We start from the raw sequence: 19,127 nt of genomic DNA, 5'->3' as shown, positions 1-19,127 counted from the left end.
TAACATTCTAAAATACTACATAAAAGACAAGTTTCCAGAAATATAGGGCTCTCGTAAGTTATCCCAGGGAGAAAAAAATTCCTCTACTGTGGAAGGAGGCACTCCAAATAAAATTACTGGAGGCAAGTAGTAAATTCAAAAGATGCTGGCCTAAGAATTAGGAGACCTGGATTCTAATTCCAACCTTTTACTAAAAACACTTTGGAGCTGGGCATAGTAGTACATCCCTATAGTCCCAGCACTCTGAGACAATGAGGCAGGAGAACTGCAAATGTGAGCCCAGCCTGGGCAATTCAGTGAGACCTTGTCTCAAAACAAAAAAAATAAAAAAGGGCTGGGGACATAGCTCAGTGTGTAAAGGCCCTGAATTCAATCCCTAGTGCCACAAAAAGCAAGCAAATAAGCAAAAACAAAATACTCTGAAAAACATGTACATAGAGTATATCTAAAGAACAATTAAATTACTAGCTTGATTTCATTTGACTAATAAAAAGTAGTCCCTTCAAGAAGAACCAGAGCTTGCTGATTTAAATGATACACATTAATATTACTAAATAAAAGTTCTATTAACAATAATGGTAATGATAACTATATTTCTATGATGCTGTTTTGCAACCCATCAGCGAACTCATTTATTTTTACTACACGCTCTTGAGATAGAAAATATTATCCCATTTTGTGGCTCAAAGTAAAAAGTGACTGTTTGAACCTAACAAGTGTCAGAATCTACACCTTCCAGCACAAAGTCTATGTTCTTTCTATACAATGCATACTATTTTTAAAAAAATATATACATGTGCAGTTTCAGAATGAAGACAAATTTAACATAAAGACCTATCACCTTGGTTGTCAAATCCCAAAATTCCATCTTAGTAAGAGTGTCACCTCCACTCTTTCTACTCTTTTCTTTCTTTCCAGCCAATATGCATATGGAGCTTTTTTACCCATATTAAAACCTTCTCTTGCCTTGACTGCCCTGGACACAATTCTCATACCTGTAAAGCTCATGTACTTCTGGCTGTTTGAAGTCTTCTTTGAGTTGTAAAATTCTAAAACATCCAGAACAGCCTGTGGGTTTTTCTTTTGCTCTGACTTAGTGATATTTGATGTCTGAAGCAAGCGGGCCCATTGCTCTGGCATCCCCTACGACAAAGACAAGCAATGTATCAGGAAGGCAAAGTTACAGGGGATCCTATAATTAGATGCAATTCTGGTATCTGCTAGCAGCTAAAGATAAACTTGTCATCCCTTTCTATTCTCTCATAGTTTACACAAGCCTTGTTTATAGTACCTTTCTTATTGTATTAGTCATTCCTTTTCTTTTCTTTTTCTGTCTTTTTGAGACAGGGTCTCACTATGCAGATCAGGCTAGCCTTGAACTCACTTTGTAGCCCACGCTGGTCTCAAACTCACAACAATCCTCCTGCCTCAGCCTCCCAAGTGCTAGAATCACAGACATGCAGCACCATGCCTGGCTAGTCATTTCTTAAGATGCTTGCTCCTTGGGATGATGTCCGACTGGTTCCTGTATCATCAGTGGCCCATATATAACCTGCTATCATGAGGCCCCTTAACAGAAGTTTATTTAAGGAATGGAGATTAAAAGGCTCCCTTAGGTACAATTTTGGAGATTAGGAAAGTGTTCCAATAAGGGTCTCAGATGAAGAAACATTAGGAAGATGAGAAATGACTGAATCTAGTGCCCATAACTCTAAAAGACCAAAGGTGTTTCTGTGACCCAGAACTTACCGTAAACTCCCCCGTGACAGCATCAAAACCAACATGAATTGTGTGCTCAAAATCTGAAGGAAGAGAAATTTCTGGCCTCTCCTTCTCCTTCTTTTTATTTGCTGCAAGAGAAATCGAGAAGAGAAATTTTTTTAAAGAGACGTTATTAAGTTTTAGTCTTGTATTAGTTCTTCATAAAAGTAGAGGCTAAATCATGATCCTAACTAAATCATTATTACTGTGAATCTTCTCAAACAGAATCCAGCACAGAGCTTACTTAGTTCAACAACATTCTAAAAAATATCAGCAAGAGACCTCGGAGACCATCTAATTCCACTCCGTGAAGAATGGGAGATCAACTGACTTGCCCTGAGTCACAGAGCACATTATGGGAAGATCTGTACTCTTCATTACATCCTCATCCTTTCTGACTGATTTGATTAAGCCTTGTACTCTTTATTATACCCTCATCCCTTCTGACTGATTTAAGTGGAAACAACTGCTGACTGAAATAACAGTTTAACATAAGCCAGACCTGTAAACAGGAAGGGCCTGGCTGAAGTGGGAAAAGAGGCAAGAAGGGGGAAAAGGAAAGCTCAGCTGACAGCTGTCGTTGGGGTGCTGCGCAGTTTAGGATGAGTACTCACCAATTTAAGCTTGGGACCACCAGCAGGACACAGGGTTCCGGAGGCAGGAATGCATGACAGAATTAGAGAAGAAGCCATGCAATCCTAGAGCTCCTAGAAGAAACAACCACTTCCCTTACATGTGCATAGCCCTTCACCTTCCCTATCTCACTAGTTTCTCACAATAAACCTACAGGCTGGACAGCAGGAACTATCTCCATTTTATATCTGAGAAGACTGAGGTCAATGAGTTTAAAGACATCTATTGGCGGGAAGAATGATATACGTTCAAAATATAGATCCAGGGAACAGTCGCCTTTCTAAAGAAGAGAGCATCTGAGAGAAGTCAGGAAAGATGAACAGGAGTTATCCAGCCAGACATAGGGAAGAGCATCTCAGAAAGAAACAAAATAAGCTAAGGCCAACAGATACAAACAGTATGATCTTTCAGCTTTCCAGCTGCCCAGAAAGTCAACCAATTCCATAATCTCTTACTAGGCATGCAGTCTGAATTTGAGATTGAGAACAGATAAAAAAAATAAAGTGGAGAAAATAAAGCAAACCCAGGATCCTCCTAATGGTTCCCTGTCCATAAACTTCATCTCTTTGGGACTACTGCTACTATAGCAAAATTTTTACAATGATTAGAAATATTAGTTCAGAGGAATCTGGTACAAACTTGCATCTACATAAAAACTTGTATGTGAATGCTCAAAGCAGTCAAAAACTGGAAACAATCCAAATGGCTCTCCACTGATGAATGTATGAAAAGTAGAATCCATCCATAAAAGGAAACAAAGTCCTGATCTATGACACAAAATGTAGAAACTTCGAAACATGCTAAGTGAAAGAAGTCAGTCATAAAAGGCCACATATTGCGTAGTTCCACTTATATAAAATGTCCATAAGAGGCAAATCCATGGATAGAAATTAGACTAGAGGTTGCCAGGGGCTGGGAGAAGGTAGAAATTAAGAGTGACTGCTAAAAAAAGTATATAGTTTCTTTTTTTTGAGTGATGAAAATGTACTATTAGTTGTAAAGGTAGCACAATTTATTTTTATTTTTTTGGTGATGCTGGGGCTTAAACTCAAAGTCTCATGCATGCTAGGTAAACACTCTACCACTGAGCTGCCTAATCCCTCACTGTACAATTTTGTAAATGTACCCCAAAATTGAATTATACACTTTAATGAACTATATGGTATATGAATTATATCTCAATTTTTTTAAAAAAGTAAAACATTTACCATGTTAAGAAAATCCAGGAGAAATATATATATAATTAATGCAGAAAAAGAATTTGCCAAAGTGTGATAACAATTGTGATTAAAAACTTTTAGCAAACTAGGATTACAAAGGAATTTACTTAATCTAATAAAATCTAATTATGCAAACCTACAGAGAACAAACATTACACTTCACTATGAAATGCTGGAAGAATAAAAACAAGCTAAGAGGATTCCCCATCACTATTCACATTTATCATACTACTGAAGGAATCGGCCAGTGCAATTAGGAAGAAAAAGAAGTAAAACCTAAAGGATTGGAACTATCACAATCAACACACTATGCTTAGTTTCATGAACACAGAAAATTCAATTGTGAGAAAATTCTTCATGCTTAGAGTAAACAAAGGTTTCAAAATCACAACAGAAAGCATTAGAAATAAGTTTGGCTATATTAAAATTCTATCAGACATTAGGCCAAGAATAAATCAAAGATATCATTAGAAGCATAATGGAAGATATTTGTAATACATATAAAGGACAAAAGACATCTCTGTAACAATTCCTACAAATCAGTAAGAAACATTGGAAGACTTGAAAAAAACACTTCACAGAAAAAAAGGACATCAAAATGGTCAATTAATACATGAAAAGTTGCTCAAGATCATCAAAAACCACACTGCACTCACAGAATAACTAAAATTAAACACTGGTCATACTAATGATGAATAATTGGAATTCTTCAGGATTGTTGTTAGAAATATAAAAAACCACCTTGAACTTGCAGTATTATTTAGCAAAGTACAAATATGTCTATGACCAAGCAATTTTACTATGTTTACATAACCAACAGAAATGTATGAACATGCTGGGCATAGTGCTGCATGCCTCTAATCTCAGCACTTGGGAGGCTGAGGCAGGAGGATTGCCGTGAATTTGAGGTCATCCTGGGTTATATAGTGAGTTCAAAAAGCCTGCACTGCAAAGCAAGACTCTGTTTCAATAAACAAACAAAAATGTGTGAACACATATATCAAGATATGTACAAGAATGATCAGAAAACATTATTCCTAATAGTCAATTACTAAAATCGACCCAATGTTTATCAGATATACAAAGGAAACTATTTCTATAAGAAAATATTTGGATAAATCTTATAAACAAGTTGATTAAATGAGGGCAAACAAAAGAATATACTTTCTATGATTTATAGGTGTTAAAGCCAAAATCAGGCAAACTCATGATGTTTATCTTTGGGAAGGGGAGAAACATTAGTGCCTAGAAGAGAAAATACAGAAAATTTTGCAGGAAGGAGGGAGGTCACATCCTACTTTTTTGGTCAGGATGGTGGCTATATACAGGGTGTGATCGAAAATACAGTGAATGTTTAAAAAAAATTTTTAATGTATTACAATAAAAGATATATTGCCACTAATCCCCCAAAATATCCCCTCACTTCAAACACATGTAATCCATTGATATTGTCATGTCTTAAGCAGTTCTTAAAGTCCTCATTCATGTGTTTAATTGGATTGTCATGGCTGCCTTAATTTCCTGAATTAATTCAAAACGTTTATCTTTAATAATCATTTTGACTTAGGGAAAAGCAAGAAGTCTTATATTGCCAGATTTGGTGAATAAGATGGATTAGAACACCATTATGTTTTTACAAGACTGCCTTTGCACTGGAGGGTGCTTGGTAGCAGAATTCACTACATTTTTTATCAAACCTCATACAGATACTCATGAAGGAGGACTTCCAGAAATGCTTCAGAAAGAGGCAAGAATGGGACTCTCCCTGATGCAAGCAAGTATGCCTGTACCAGATGAACCACACTTCCCCCCGCTGTGAGCAAGCAGGCCCATGCCACACAGGTGGTGCCCCACCCCACATGAGCAAGGAGGCCTCTGTGCCATGTTAGCACGCAGACCCACACAGGACACCCCTCAGTGATATGAGCAAGCAGGCCTGCTACAGACTTGCAGCATGCCCTGCCCTGACAAGAGGGTGAGACTTCCACCAACTCCAAGACGGCTCCACATATTGCTTCCCTTTGGCACAGGGCAGCAGAGATGAGGACTAACCAACCTGGACGAGGACAACACAGACGAAGGGAAGGGAGCAACCAATCTCATGACTGTTGATAACTGGTTTTCTTGGGATGGCAGTATCTTGACTATCTTGGGTCACTGAGAATACTATGGCCCATTCCTGGAGAACTGGGTGCTGGGCCAAATATGCTACAGCTTCCCATCCCAAGTAAACAAAGGTGGCTGGATCCTGGGACAGAGGCAAAGGCCAGCAGTTAGCCATGCCCAGAGGGCACTACCAAAACAGCAGACATTAACTGAAGAAGTCTCCATACTAGAAACAAAGCTTTCCACTACAATCAACCCACAAGCCTCAACATAAAAACAAAGAAAACATAGAAACATGAAAAGGCAAGCCAACGAGATACCTCCAAAAACTCACAAGCCTGCCATAGCTGATCCATGAGGCATTGAGGGGGGGTCACCAAAAGCCACACACCCAAATTATTTGAAATTGTATCAGGGAGATAACAAAATAAATCAATTAAGCATCTGGCAAGATCACAGAGGGTATAAATAAACAGATATTGGGCCAAATAAAGTGATCAGTGAGTCTACAGAAACACTAATAAAAAGCTAGCAGGAAAAAAAAAATGGTAGTAGAGCTAAACAAAATGATGAAAAACATGAATGACCAGCACAGAAAAAAATGTGAGTCCATAAAAGGGATCCCAGTAGAAATTCGGAAGATTTGACATTCTATCAAAAGAATGGGGAGAAGTAACCAAGGTGAGGACACAGTATCAGAACTACAAGACAGGGCTGCTGGTGGTGACCAATTAATGAGCAATGCCTTAAAAACAAGAGAACATGAAAAATGGTCTAGCAGCTCACAGATGATGCAAAGAAGACTAAGATTAAATGGAATCAGTGAAAAATCAGAAGACAGCACAAATAGCATAAAAAAATCTGTTTAGTGAAATAATAGAAAAGTTTTCATGTAAGGGTAAAGAATTTAATGTAGAAATAAATGAGGCATATAGATCCCCAACTAGCCACCATCAGTAAAGAACCTCTCCACAACATGTCATAGTCAAAGTCCCAAAAGTCCAACACAAGAACTGAATCTTAAAAGCAATGAGTCACTTATAAGGTAAACCCATTAGGATCACAGCACACTTCTCAACACAAACCTGAGAGGGCAGGAGATGGTGGAGTGAAGAGTTTCAAGTCCTAAAAGAAAATAATTTCCAACCCAGATTGATCTAGTCTGCAAAATGAATTTTCAAAGTTGATGAGGAAATAAGCTATTTTCATGATAAAGAGCACTTTAAGAAACTCAAGACCACTAAATCAGCACTTCAAAAACTTCTTTTTTTTTTTTTATTTTATGGTTTTTTTCCAGTACCAGGAATCAAACTCACGACCTTGCGCTTGCCAGGCAGGCGCTGTGCGCTGAGCTAAATCCCCAGCCCCACAATTCTGAAGGCTATCTTAGAAAGAGACAATGAAGTTAACAATGACAAAACAGAACCTCAGGTGCACTGGATATATTACCAAGAATCAACAACGGGAATCATATCAAATTGAGAAGCTTCTGCACAGCAAAAGCAACAGCCAACAGAGAAAAATCTACAGAATGGGGAAAAAAAACTTTGCCAGCTATTCATTCCTCAGACAGAGGACTAATATCTAGAATATAGATAGAACTCAAGAAGTAGAACTCAGAAAATTAGACCACCCAAAATAAAAGACCCAAACAAAAAATAGGTAAGCAATATCAACAGACACTTCATAGAAGTACAAAAGGCCAATAAATACATGAAGAAATGCTTGATATCACTGGCCATTAGAGAAATGCAAATGAAAACCACACTGAGATTCTGTCTTACCCCAAAAAGAACGGCCTTCATCAATAAATAACAGTTTCTTTCCCTTTCACAATATCTATTGTACTTTCTAGATTTTATTCACTCTATCAGGTTCTTACACTAGAGAGACAATATGGTGTTTACACATGCAGGTCTGATTTATTACACTTATGAGTATAGTCTCTAGTTGTGTCCATTTACCTATAAAAACCTCAAATTTATCTTCCTTTATAGCTAAGTTATATTCCATTATATAAAAATAACACAACATTTTTATCCATTCCTCAGTTAATGGGCATTTGGGTTGCTTCCACGATTTAGCTATTACAAATTGTGCTGCCATAAACCCGGGTACACATATATTGCTGTGATATGATGTTTTCAGTTCTTCTGGAAAAATACCCAGAAGGGGAACAGCTGGGTCAAATGGGACCTCTAATCCTAGTTTACTAAGGAATCTCCAAACTGATTTCCACAGTGATTGTTCCAGTCTACACTTCCACCAACAGTGAAGAAGGGTTCCTTTTTCTCCACAGCCTCGTCAGCATTTGTTATTGGTTGATTTCTTGATGATAGCCATTCTTTCTGGGGTGAGATGGAATCTCAGTGTTGTTTTAATTTGCATTTTACAAAAAGAAATCAAATAACAAATGCTGAAGAAGCTCTCAGGAAGAAAGGTACCTCTCTACATTGTTGGTGGGAATGTAAACTAGTGTAACAATTATAGAAATCAGTAAGTAGATTCCTCAAAAAACTAATACTAGAAATCTCATTTGACCCCGCTATTCCCTTCGTATGTATCTTCCCAAGAGAGTTAGACACAGTATATTACAGTGATACATACATAAGCATGTTTACAGGAGCACAATTCATAATAGCTAAATCTTGGAAACAGCCTATATGCCCATCAACAGATGAATGGAAAAAGTAGTACTCCATTGTATTTAGACACAATGAGTACTACTGTGCCATAAAGAAAAATAAACTTGAATCCTCTGTAGGAAAATGGATGCACCTTAAGACCATAAAGTTAAGTGAAGGGCCAGGGATATAGCTCAGTGGCACAGAGCCTGCCTGGCAAGTGCAAGGTCCTAAGTTCAGTTCCCAGTACAAAAAAAATAATAATGTTAAGTGAAATAATTCAAACACACATGCTTAAATATTGCATGGTATCTCTTTTATGTGAAACCCAAATCATAACTAAAGAGTAAAATGAAAGATAGCAGGAAGTAGGGAGATAGATCTTTTTCAAATGGGAAGGGGATCAAGAGATTGAGGGGAGAGGAAAGGAAGAGAAAGAGGATTAAAAAAGGAATTAAGATGTGTGATGTACACAAATCAACTCCACACAAGGAATGTAAACATTATGTACTGTAAACACATATTCAAAAAAATTTTTAAAACATATATTCAATTAAAATTTAAAAAAAGGAAGCGGCAAGAATGGTGGGATAAGTGTGTTTGAAGCAAGGGGGAGAATTTTCAGGGGACTTAATGACAATGTGTCTTTTACTGTCATAAATTTTTTAACATTCATCATATATTTTGACCATACCTTGTAAATACAGTGATAACTTCTTAAATTGTATACTTCTGAAGTATGCAGTTTTGTATAAAAGGACAAAACTTTAGTGGGAGACCCTATAAGAATCATATTCTATGCAACCTTACAGAAGTTAGTTCAATTTAATTCATTTCATAGACAGGAAAGAAATGGAAGCCCAGAGAGGTTCAGTGAGTATTTCCTTAGAAATCTTGAACAGCTGATAATTAAACTTAAATCCTAATATATTATATACATATATCAGTGTTTCCAATACTTGTTAACTATATAAGTGAATTAATGAGAAACCAAAGAGGGGAAAAAAGGAAAGGAAACAGAAATGGGAAAAAGTTAAATCAGGAGAGAAATGAAGAGTATTTGAGATTTGTAGTCTTAAGAGGTTTTTCTTTTTGGCCTCAGTTTCAAATATATTATTTATCCCAGAAGACCAGGCCCATATCTAGAGCTTAGAGTCCTGCTTCTGACATTAGAGGGGTCCCTTAAGAACTTCTTAGCAAACTTGCCCGTATCTGCTTAGTCTCTGTGCCCAAAATTATTTCATGTGGCGTACCCTTTAGTTCTGCAAACCAGCATGAAATGCAGCCTATATTTAGGGAGAGAATGAGCCATTCTTTAATCTCATCTTGAAAGAATCCTGTTAAAACCTGTCAGTTTGTAAATCTCATAACAATTCTATTAATCGCAGACTACAAAAGAAAATAATGACTGTAAGTAATAATAAATAATAATGTAAGACTGTCACCAAAAGTACTACCAATTATTAACAAGATTGTAGTTTACAAAACACTATTTGTATCTTTAGTAATATATTCCTTTCAGTAATTCTATGAGATAGATATTATTACTTACCCATATTACAGGTAAGATAACTGAGGCTAAGAAAGGTAGAACAACTAACAAAAGGTCACAAAGTAAGGGATTGGAGTGGTGGTACCAAGAGCTCAAACTTCAGGCAGAGCTGCTCCTTTTTTCAGAGATGGAGGCTCTTGCTATGTTGCCCAGGCTAACCTCTAACTCTTGACAAAAGCAATCACAATCCCAGCATTTAGGAAGCTGAGGCAGAACGAGTGCCAAGAGTTCGAGGTTAGCTGGGCTACACAGTGAGTTCAAGGCCAGCCTGACGTACAACTGTAGCTTGAAATGTCTGCATGGACCACTGTGCCAGCTTCATGGGTTCTTCTTTATGCATTATGCCTTCCCCACAGTAGAGACTACATGAATATGCCAGTAAGTGATAGAATGCTATTAAATGAAAAACTTGTCTTAAAATAAGTTCATCGAACTAGCCATATCAGTTCTACTGAAAGCACTAGTCTAAACAACTCTAGGCTGCAAAATTTTGAGCCCAACATGGTGTTCAAGTACTTTTAAGAATGAAAGCGTATAGGCCACAAATCAAGAGACATGGGGACAAATTCAGACCTCATGAACTCTACTTATGCAGCATGTGACCCTGGACAAATCACTGATTTTTTGTGCCCAAGAGTACAAGTGTTCTGCAGCAGAAAAGTCCTTGGAATTAAAGGTCCAATCTAGCCCTTCCATTCTCTAGCTAGACAACCTTGGGCAAATTAATTAATCACTGTGAACTCGTTTTACTATCTATAATGAAAATTTATCTACCTACCTGAAATGACTGGTGTCATTACCAGTTAAAAGTCCTAATATAGGGCTGGGGATTTAGCTCAGCGGCAAAGTGCCTGCCTGGCAAGCGCAAGGTCGTGAGTTCGGTTCCCGGTACCGGAGAAAAACCAAAAAAAAAAAAAAAAAGTCCTAATATAATGTATGGTACCTAATGGGCATTAAATAAATAGTAGCTGGGATGTTGTTACTATTTTATTCTTATTTGTTATTATAATTACTGCTTTTATTATTGTTATTACTATTTTAAGGGTCAACTAAAGTAAATAAAATGTATGGCTTTTTACACTAAAGAGCTTTACAAACATGACTTATCATTAGTATTGGAAAGTTTCTGGGTAAATTTCTCAATTCATTCATTAAGACAGACGAAATATGGCTGAGGATGCAAAAGAAAAAAAGCATCACCTGATTTCATACCATTAGAAATCTTAGGTTTGAGAAAATAAAGTGAGAAATGAAGCTTGCGACTGTAACCATCGCAACTTTAATCCTATCTGTGGTCTAGTCCATTTGGCTTTCTGACAGCTTGGGAAAAGAAGCAGAACCTGCAAAATCCCATGTTTCATCACAGCCATCAACATTTTAGCATAAATCACTGGCCATATTTTATTTTTTAATTATTTTCAAATAGCACCTTTCATTGGCTCAGCTAAGCTAATCTGAGCACAAGGCAGTAAAACGTTCCAAACTTGGAGAGATAAACATTGACGTAGTCCAGTGTTAAAATTAACTTTGCTAAACTCTTCCCAAGCTCAGAGAATTCCACTTGGATTGTGAAAGTACAGCCAGAAAAAGATTCCAAGCTAAATGCTACAAGACTTCTTAGAATAAACCAAAGTCTCCAGATCCCAACCACAGGAACCAGACTTTCCCACATGGAATTCTGCAACTCAGCACTACCTATTATAGGCCTTCAATTACAGCTTTTCCTTCCAGTCATTTATGCACCCCTCAGGCACACACTGAGGCCTTGCCAGAGGTCAGCATTAGGTAATGCCCACAGACAATCTACCCACTGCCAGCTCAGATCTCAGCCACTACTGCAACCTGCAGGGACCTCTTCTTTCTTATCACCCTAGACACACACTACCCCTCTAAAAATTCTTATCCAAAAGTTTGGATGGGACTAAGCATTTGTATTTTTTTTTAAAGCACCATGAGTGCCTGTGCCTCCATTTTTTTTTAAGACAGAGTCTCGCTATGTAGTTTAGGCTAGCTTTGAATTCACTATGTACCCCAAGCTAGCCCCAAACTTGCAGTAAACTTCCTGCCTCAGCCTCCCGAGTGCTGGGATTACAGGTTTACACCAATTTTTAACCAGAGTTGAGAGCAACTAACAAAGATACAGTAGTATGTTATTATGGAATAAATATTTTAGGAAGACTTAGTTCCACACTCATCCTTTCCACATTCAACCTGTGAGAGAGACCTTGAGCAATTTACTCTTTTCCAAACTTCATCCTCCCAATGGAGAATGAGTTGGTGTGGCTATCATATAAAATAATAAATGAAACTTCCTTTAAAATAATAAACAGGCCTTATATTTGTATTGTATTGGGTTTTTACAGTTCAGAATGCTTTTATATTCACTATCTCAAATGACAGCTAAAAACCTACTGACAATAGAGGGTGGGTAGAAATTACAATTACTCCCACATTATAGATGAGGATACTGAAATTAAAGGATATTTTAAAAAGTAAATCAAAGTTAAATGCCACAGGCAAGAATCAATCTAGGTTCTCTAATTCCAGTTCTAGACATTTCTCTATGCAGCTGTTATATATATTCTCAAACACTGTATGAAGGACATATCAGCATTGCTATATATCTGGCTACTGTAGGACCAAGTTGCATAATTTGTTGAAGGCTCCAAACAAAAGGAAACAGCCTTATTTCATTTGACATTTGTATTAATAATAGCCTTCAAAGGTCTTAAAGCAAAGAGATGAAGCCAGTGTGCTCAGGGAATCTATAGAATATCTATAATTAGAGAAAGAGAAGTTATTAGATCACTTTCCAAGAATACCTTATAACTGTTTTCTACCCTTATGCTTTCAAATCTATGGAGATGCAGCTTTCATCTTGATGCTGTGAGATTTATTTTCAGATCAGGTTTGGCTGCAGGTTACTCAGCTAGAATTTCCAGAAGAACTTCTGGGTCTATAGCTCTGTCACTGATTAAACTACTTTAGAATGGCCTAGTTTGTGTTCACCTACATAGACAAGCCTGATGCAATGATATCTTTACAATACCTCATTTACATAATTATAGGATTTCAAAGCTAAAAGAAACTGTGCATGTCTGCTGCTCTGATTCTCTGATTTCTTTAGATGAAGGTGCTGAAATCTACAGAAAAGTAACTGACCCCAAATAGGCAGCCAATTTATGGGAGTAACAAGATTATAACCCAGATATCCAGATCAGACCCTCACATCCCCATTCATTGCATAAAATTCATTGTCCTTTCAGTTCCAGTGCTGTCTGAGGGCTGTTATTTCAGGCAGAAATTCTTTTTCCAAAAATGGTTTCATTGAGAAGTAATTCACTATTTATAGATATATACAAAATAAAATTCATAATAGTATGCAATTTGTTGGGTATAAAATCCACAAAGCTGAGCAAACATTACCAAAATCAATTTTAAGGCATTTTCATCACTCCAAAAGGAAATCTCATCTCTCAGTCATCACCTCCTAGTCCCACTCGCCTCTCCCCATCTGTATTCCTAGGCAAACACTTACATACTTTTTGTCTATGGATTCGCCTTTTCCAGATATTTCATACAAATGGAATCATACTTTGTAATCCTCTGTGGCTGGCTTCTTCACTTAACATAGTATTTTCAAGATTCACCCATGTTGCATCATGGTTCAGGACTCCATTTCTTTTTGTTAAAAATACAGTGGTACCTCAGTTCACAAACTTAATTTGTTTTACAATTTTGGGGAAGACAGCCACAGTTGTGTCTGTCACCAGTGTAGAGTTTGTAAATGGAAGTAAATTGCCTCGAATGCTTTGAGAACCAAACTGTTTACAAAAACAAGCATTTCTGAACTAAGGTACCACTGTAATATTTCATGGTACGGATATACTACATTTTATCTATCTATTGACCAGTTAATGAATACTTGTTTCCACTTTTGGGTTATTATGATAGTGCTGCTGTTGTGAACATTCATGTACAAGTTTTATATATGGACATGTTGTGTTTCTCTTTGGTGGAACTTCTAAGTCATATGATATTCCTACATTTAACCTTTTAAGGAACTGCCACATTATCTTCCATAGTAGCTGAACCATTTTACACTCCCACCAGCAATTATGAAGGTCAATATCTCTACAACCTCACTCATATGTGATATTATCTTTTTTATTATAGCCATCCTACTGGCTATGAAGTGATATGTCATTGTTGTTTTGACTGGTTATTTCCCTATGGGCTAATGACTTTGAGCATCTTTTCATGTGTTCATTTCCCATTTCTGCATCTTATTTGGGGAGAAGTCCATTTAGATCCTTTGCCCATTTCTAAATTAGGTTGTTGGTTGTTGAGTTCTTCATATATTTTAGATACAAAACCTTTATAAAATACATAATTTGGGGAAATTATCTCTTTTGTGGACTGCCTTCTTACTTCCTTGATGGTGTCCCTTGAAACACAAAAACTTTTGATGATGCCTATTACGCCAAAATTTTATCCTCCCCAGTCTGAATCTGTTTAAGAACTTACACTTTTTAATTTATAAAGTCTTCTTTCACTGTATGTGAAAATTTGGGCTGGATGTCTTATTTACAAAGATCAAGAACACTGGCTGATAGAGTGCACTATCAAAAATAAACATGTACATAAACTGAATGATTAAAAAAGTATACATATGTGGGAGAAGGTTCCAACGGAGGATGGATTCTAAACCAAAGTACTCATTAATAGTCCTCAATAGCTCCTCAAGTATTCACTTCAGTTATTCAACGAATATTTACCATGTGTGAGATCTGCCTATTACACGTCAATATAATCTGTCCAGAGTCATCATCTTCCTTGTCCTTCAACCACCAGCCCTCCTAATTTGTTCCATTTTCATGTGTTCGCTATTTGGTTAATGATACTATTACCTACCTACCTTGATCTGTAACTGTACAGTTGTATTTTTCTACAATGTGAGATATGTTCTGCAATTTATCCTGTACTTTTTATATTTACCTCACTGTTTCAGACTCTCAGTTCTGCTTATGCAGTTCACTAAGTGTGCCTTCTGGGGCTGGGGATTTAGCTCAGCAGCAAAGCGCCTGCCTGGCAAGCGCAAGGTCGTGAGTTCGGTTCCTAGTACCGGAGGAAAAAAAAAAAAAAAAAACTAAGTGTGCCTTCCAGTTCCCAGTCATCCACAAAGGAGTAAAGAGAAAAGGAATTAATATTTAAATTCCTTAGTGTTGAAGGTATTGTATTAGGAAATGTGCACATAATCTTCAGAATGCCCCCGTGAGAAATTATCTCAAGTTGAAAGATAGGACACTAAAGGAACTGACACACTGAAATCACAGAACTGTAAGTGATGAACCAGGTCCATCTGAATCTGAAGCTCATGATAACTATCTGTAGACAGCCAATTTCTTCAGCATACCACAAGAGCAGGGCTTTGCAAGCAAAATAAAGAACTGTACTTCAGATTAACGTCACTTAACATTTTTGGGGTCAAACAAAAGTCACCTAACCAGGTGGATACCCAAACCTCAAATTTCCACTACCTTTCTATAAAGATGCCAGTGATTTTTCAAACATGTTTTAAAACATGATTACCCTTCTAGAAGTTGCATTAATGAAAAGGAAATGAGACTGCCTAGTGTAACTTACTCATAGTGAACTCATGGTGAGTCCTAGTTACCTCTGCTTCCTTTGCTCAACCATTCTTTGGTATTCATACTGATATTTAATCCCCAAATCTGAATGTGAGGAACAGGAGATATGAATGAAAGAGAGACCATCAAGAATTTGGAAAGAATGCATTCCAAACAAAACTGATTTGGGGAAATTTTTCAAATAAAGACATTTCAAAATTCCTTATGTTTTGTGATATCACATAGAGTTTAAGAACTTAAAAAGTAAGTAAATAAATGGTTTCAGGTTGCCCAAAATCTGGCAAGAGTATAATTATTCTCTTGGAATTTTGTTCAGCTGTAGAGTACAACACATCTATTTTCCAGAGGTTTCAGCCACTTTAGGAAGTACAGACAGAGGAAATATTTAACACAATAAAAGGTATCCAGGAAAATTAAGTCTAGGAAGGACAGCTCTTTTATCCAAGTTACAAATAAGTTTTTTGTTTTGTTTTGTTTTTTCAGCATAAACATGATGGGAAAGAAACAAAATACTGTACTTTTATCTCCGGGTAAGATGGATCGGTAGAATCGGTCCTTCTTTTTCTTCTCTTCTGGATTTGGAGGCAGAGGTTTGGAACCATGGTTTAGGGTTCCAGGGTCTTTGCTGCCAGCTCCAATCATAGTGCTAGTGTTTCTCATGGGAGGGGCTGGGGGCTTGTCTTGAATGTCCAGGCCGTTGTTTGACATTGTCACCACCAGCAGTAGCAGCAGCTACTAGAACCAGAAGAACATAATTTCAGTTATTTTTGAGAAAAAAAAAAAAAAAAGTAAAAAAAATGTTAAGGATTTCAAATTATATAGCCCTTCCACTCATGACTATTTCTAGCCTAGTCACTCAAAAACACTCACAGATATAAATGCCTACTGTGTGCCAAACACTCCTGAAAATTCCTATTGTTTTGACTCCATTCCCATATCTGAGACACTGGAAGATACAGTTAACCATCATGATGTAGCTGGAAAGCAGAAATTTGGCCTAGAATACTGAGGGAGAAACCTAATGACATTTACTAGCTTTAAAGAAATGCCTGCCCCAACATGTTGGATTTCACTAGTTTAGCTATACAAACATTAAATAAAACCGCTAACAGCATTCCACACAGTGAGCTCCCCTACAGCCTCTAACTTTATAACACGGGTAAGTCATACTTTTCCTCTCTGCAATGGACTATATCAAGGGTCAACAAAAGTGCTGCTTCTGTAAATGGTTCTATTGGAACTCAGCCACATTTATTCATTACGTTGTCTATGGCTTCTTCTAGGTACACTAGCAGAGTTGAGTAATTGCAACAGAGATTACAACATTTACTATTTGGCCCTTTACAAGAAAAGTTTATTCCCTCTGGACTATACTGTCTCTCTAGTATGTCCATTCCCTAAAATTCTATCTTGCTCTAAATATATGATGGTCAATGTAATAACCATACTGCTTAAGTTATTGGCAATCTCCAATGCCTCTGGGAAACAGAAGGAATAAAATATAAAAGAAAAAATCCCTATTACATACTACCAATAATTTTAATGAAGACAGATATTACCTAAAAATAAGTAATTATCTTTAACAATGAATAAATATGAATGTACCCAGAGTTTACAGTTTCTCATTATTCATGCTATAGTAGAAATCACATCCTTAATATGTTTGTTTTGAATAGGAGCTGCTTGGAATTAAACATAGCAGTGCTATAGAGATTATAGGCTTCAAAAAAAGAAAACAAAAACAACATAATAATCACCAAGAACTTTTTAGAAATTACCATGGCCTGCCTCTTCTAAACTTTGACTTGGGATGGAAAGGTTAAGGCCAAAATTCTATATTTTAAAAACTAGTGATTCCAATGCCAGCCAGATATCAACACCAATGCTTCAGAAATCAATTAATTAAAATGTTATGAACAAAATACATAAGGGTCCTTATAGTATTTTCTAATAAATGAAGTTACTAATTTCCTACATCTCTCTTTTTCCTCAATCTTTTCTCCAGGGGCTATCACTGATCTTAAAACACATTATTCCTTTACTTTTTAAAGACTTTCACTGACATTTAGAATAAAATTATTTAGAATAAAAGCTGAAATTCTTTAGCTTCTTTTAGAGGCCTTCTATTACCTGAGTGCGCCAATCTATCAGTCTCATTTCCATCCTACTGCTCCCTCTAATTCTCCCTAAATTCCAGTCACACCAACTTTTCTAACTTCTTTAAATACACCATAGCTGTCACACTCCCATGCCTTTGCACAGTTGTTTCTCCTGCCTAGAAATCCAGTTTCCCTATCCTCAACGTGTGAATTCCTGCTTCCTTCAGAGCTTAATTCTGTTGCCTCTTCCATAAAGCCTCTGGAAATGTCCTGACACCTTTGGAGGTAGATGTCCCCTTCTTCACATTCCACGGCAATTCCATTTGCAGGTTAGTACATTTATTTTTACTACGTTACAATTGTTTATAGGTATGTCTTCCCCAAGAACCAGAATGTTCCTCAAACACTGGGCCAAATATTGCCACGTTTGCAACAGTGTCCTATACAGTATCTAACTATAGCAACTTGATAAATATTTTCATTAACACAGTTTGCATGAGGACACATACTTTGCTTTTAATGCACTTCGTAGGAGAAATGAAATCATCAGTACAGATCTGCCTTACAAACTAAGCCACCATACCTAGAAATATCCTGCATTCAAATTATGCCCCAGAAATCTTTGTTCACCTGAATTTGTCAACTATGCTGTCTTTTTTTTTTTTAAAAAAAAAGATGCTTTCTTTTCCTTCTTTCCTTTGTTCATTCAGCAGCTCAAACCCTGGGCCTTACACACGTAAGCATGTAGTCTACCACTGAGCTATACCCCTAGCCTGTTACATATTCTTAGTTTTACATGTACACACACACACACACACACACAGACACACACACACACACAGCCATGCTTCCTGTCATTGATTTCTCCCTTCTCTGACTAATAAAAATCTTACTTTTGGGGGTATGTTTGTTTTGAGACAGGGTCTTGTTCTGCAATTCAGGCTGGACTTGAACTCACTATGTAGCTCAGGCTGCCCTCGAACTCATGGTAATCCTCCTGCCTAAGCCGCCCAAGTGCTGAGCTAATAGGAGAGTTCCACTACACCTGACTCTTACTCTTCTTTTTAAGGTCAAACTCAAACTGCACTTCTTCGTGTAATTCACCCTGACCCACCTCAAGCAAATGAGCTCCATTTTATTTTTTCTTAAAAAAAAAAAAAAAATCAAGCAAGCATGCATAATTTTGTTAATCTAGACTCACTATCTGGCTAGAATGTTTTTTATCCATTTCTTCCAGATTCACTTCCAAACTCTGCCCTTGCTTTCACTCCCAGCCCCAATGCAAGTCCTTCAGCTCCCCCAAGAGCAGGTCTAGTGTCTCAGTTCTCAAGCATATACCACTTAAGGCTCCCTGTTCTAAAATTATACTACTGCAGCCACCTGATAGCCTCATCAAGCCCTTCTTGGCCTCTCAGGTCTTTTAAGCAACAGCTTCATTGAACACATCTCCCTTTCAGACCCATAACCCAAGAAAGGCATCA

General features: G+C 37.1%; 1 protein-coding gene across 3 annotated transcripts in view; it reads right to left on the bottom strand.

Moving 5' to 3' along the window:
* The window catches only part of Pak1 (p21 protein (Cdc42/Rac)-activated kinase 1), an 82,146-nt gene that overhangs the window by 47,666 nt on the left and 15,353 nt on the right, over positions 1–19,127 (bottom strand). For 2 of the 3 annotated variants that reach the window (XM_005379837.2, XM_013512033.1), the window contains 3 exons: positions 16,066–16,279; positions 1,750–1,850; positions 996–1,143 (listed from right to left, as the gene is read on the bottom strand). In XM_005379837.2, coding sequence (XP_005379894.1) covers positions 996–1,143; positions 1,750–1,850; positions 16,066–16,255 — 439 coding nt within the window. In that variant the 5' untranslated portion in view covers positions 16,256–16,279. Of the gene's footprint in view, positions 1–995; positions 1,144–1,749; positions 1,851–16,065; positions 16,283–19,127 lie in introns of those variants that run through there. The other variant, XM_005379836.2, reaches the window with a different exon arrangement.

This window comes from Chinchilla lanigera, unplaced genomic scaffold, assembly GCF_000276665.1.
Source record: "Chinchilla lanigera isolate Chin_1 unplaced genomic scaffold, ChiLan1.0 scaffold00013, whole genome shotgun sequence".
In the NCBI taxonomy this organism is placed as follows: Eukaryota; Metazoa; Chordata; class Mammalia; order Rodentia; family Chinchillidae; genus Chinchilla; species Chinchilla lanigera.
Note: the sequence above shows the minus strand (reverse complement) of the source record. Positions and strands in the feature narration are given on the sequence as shown.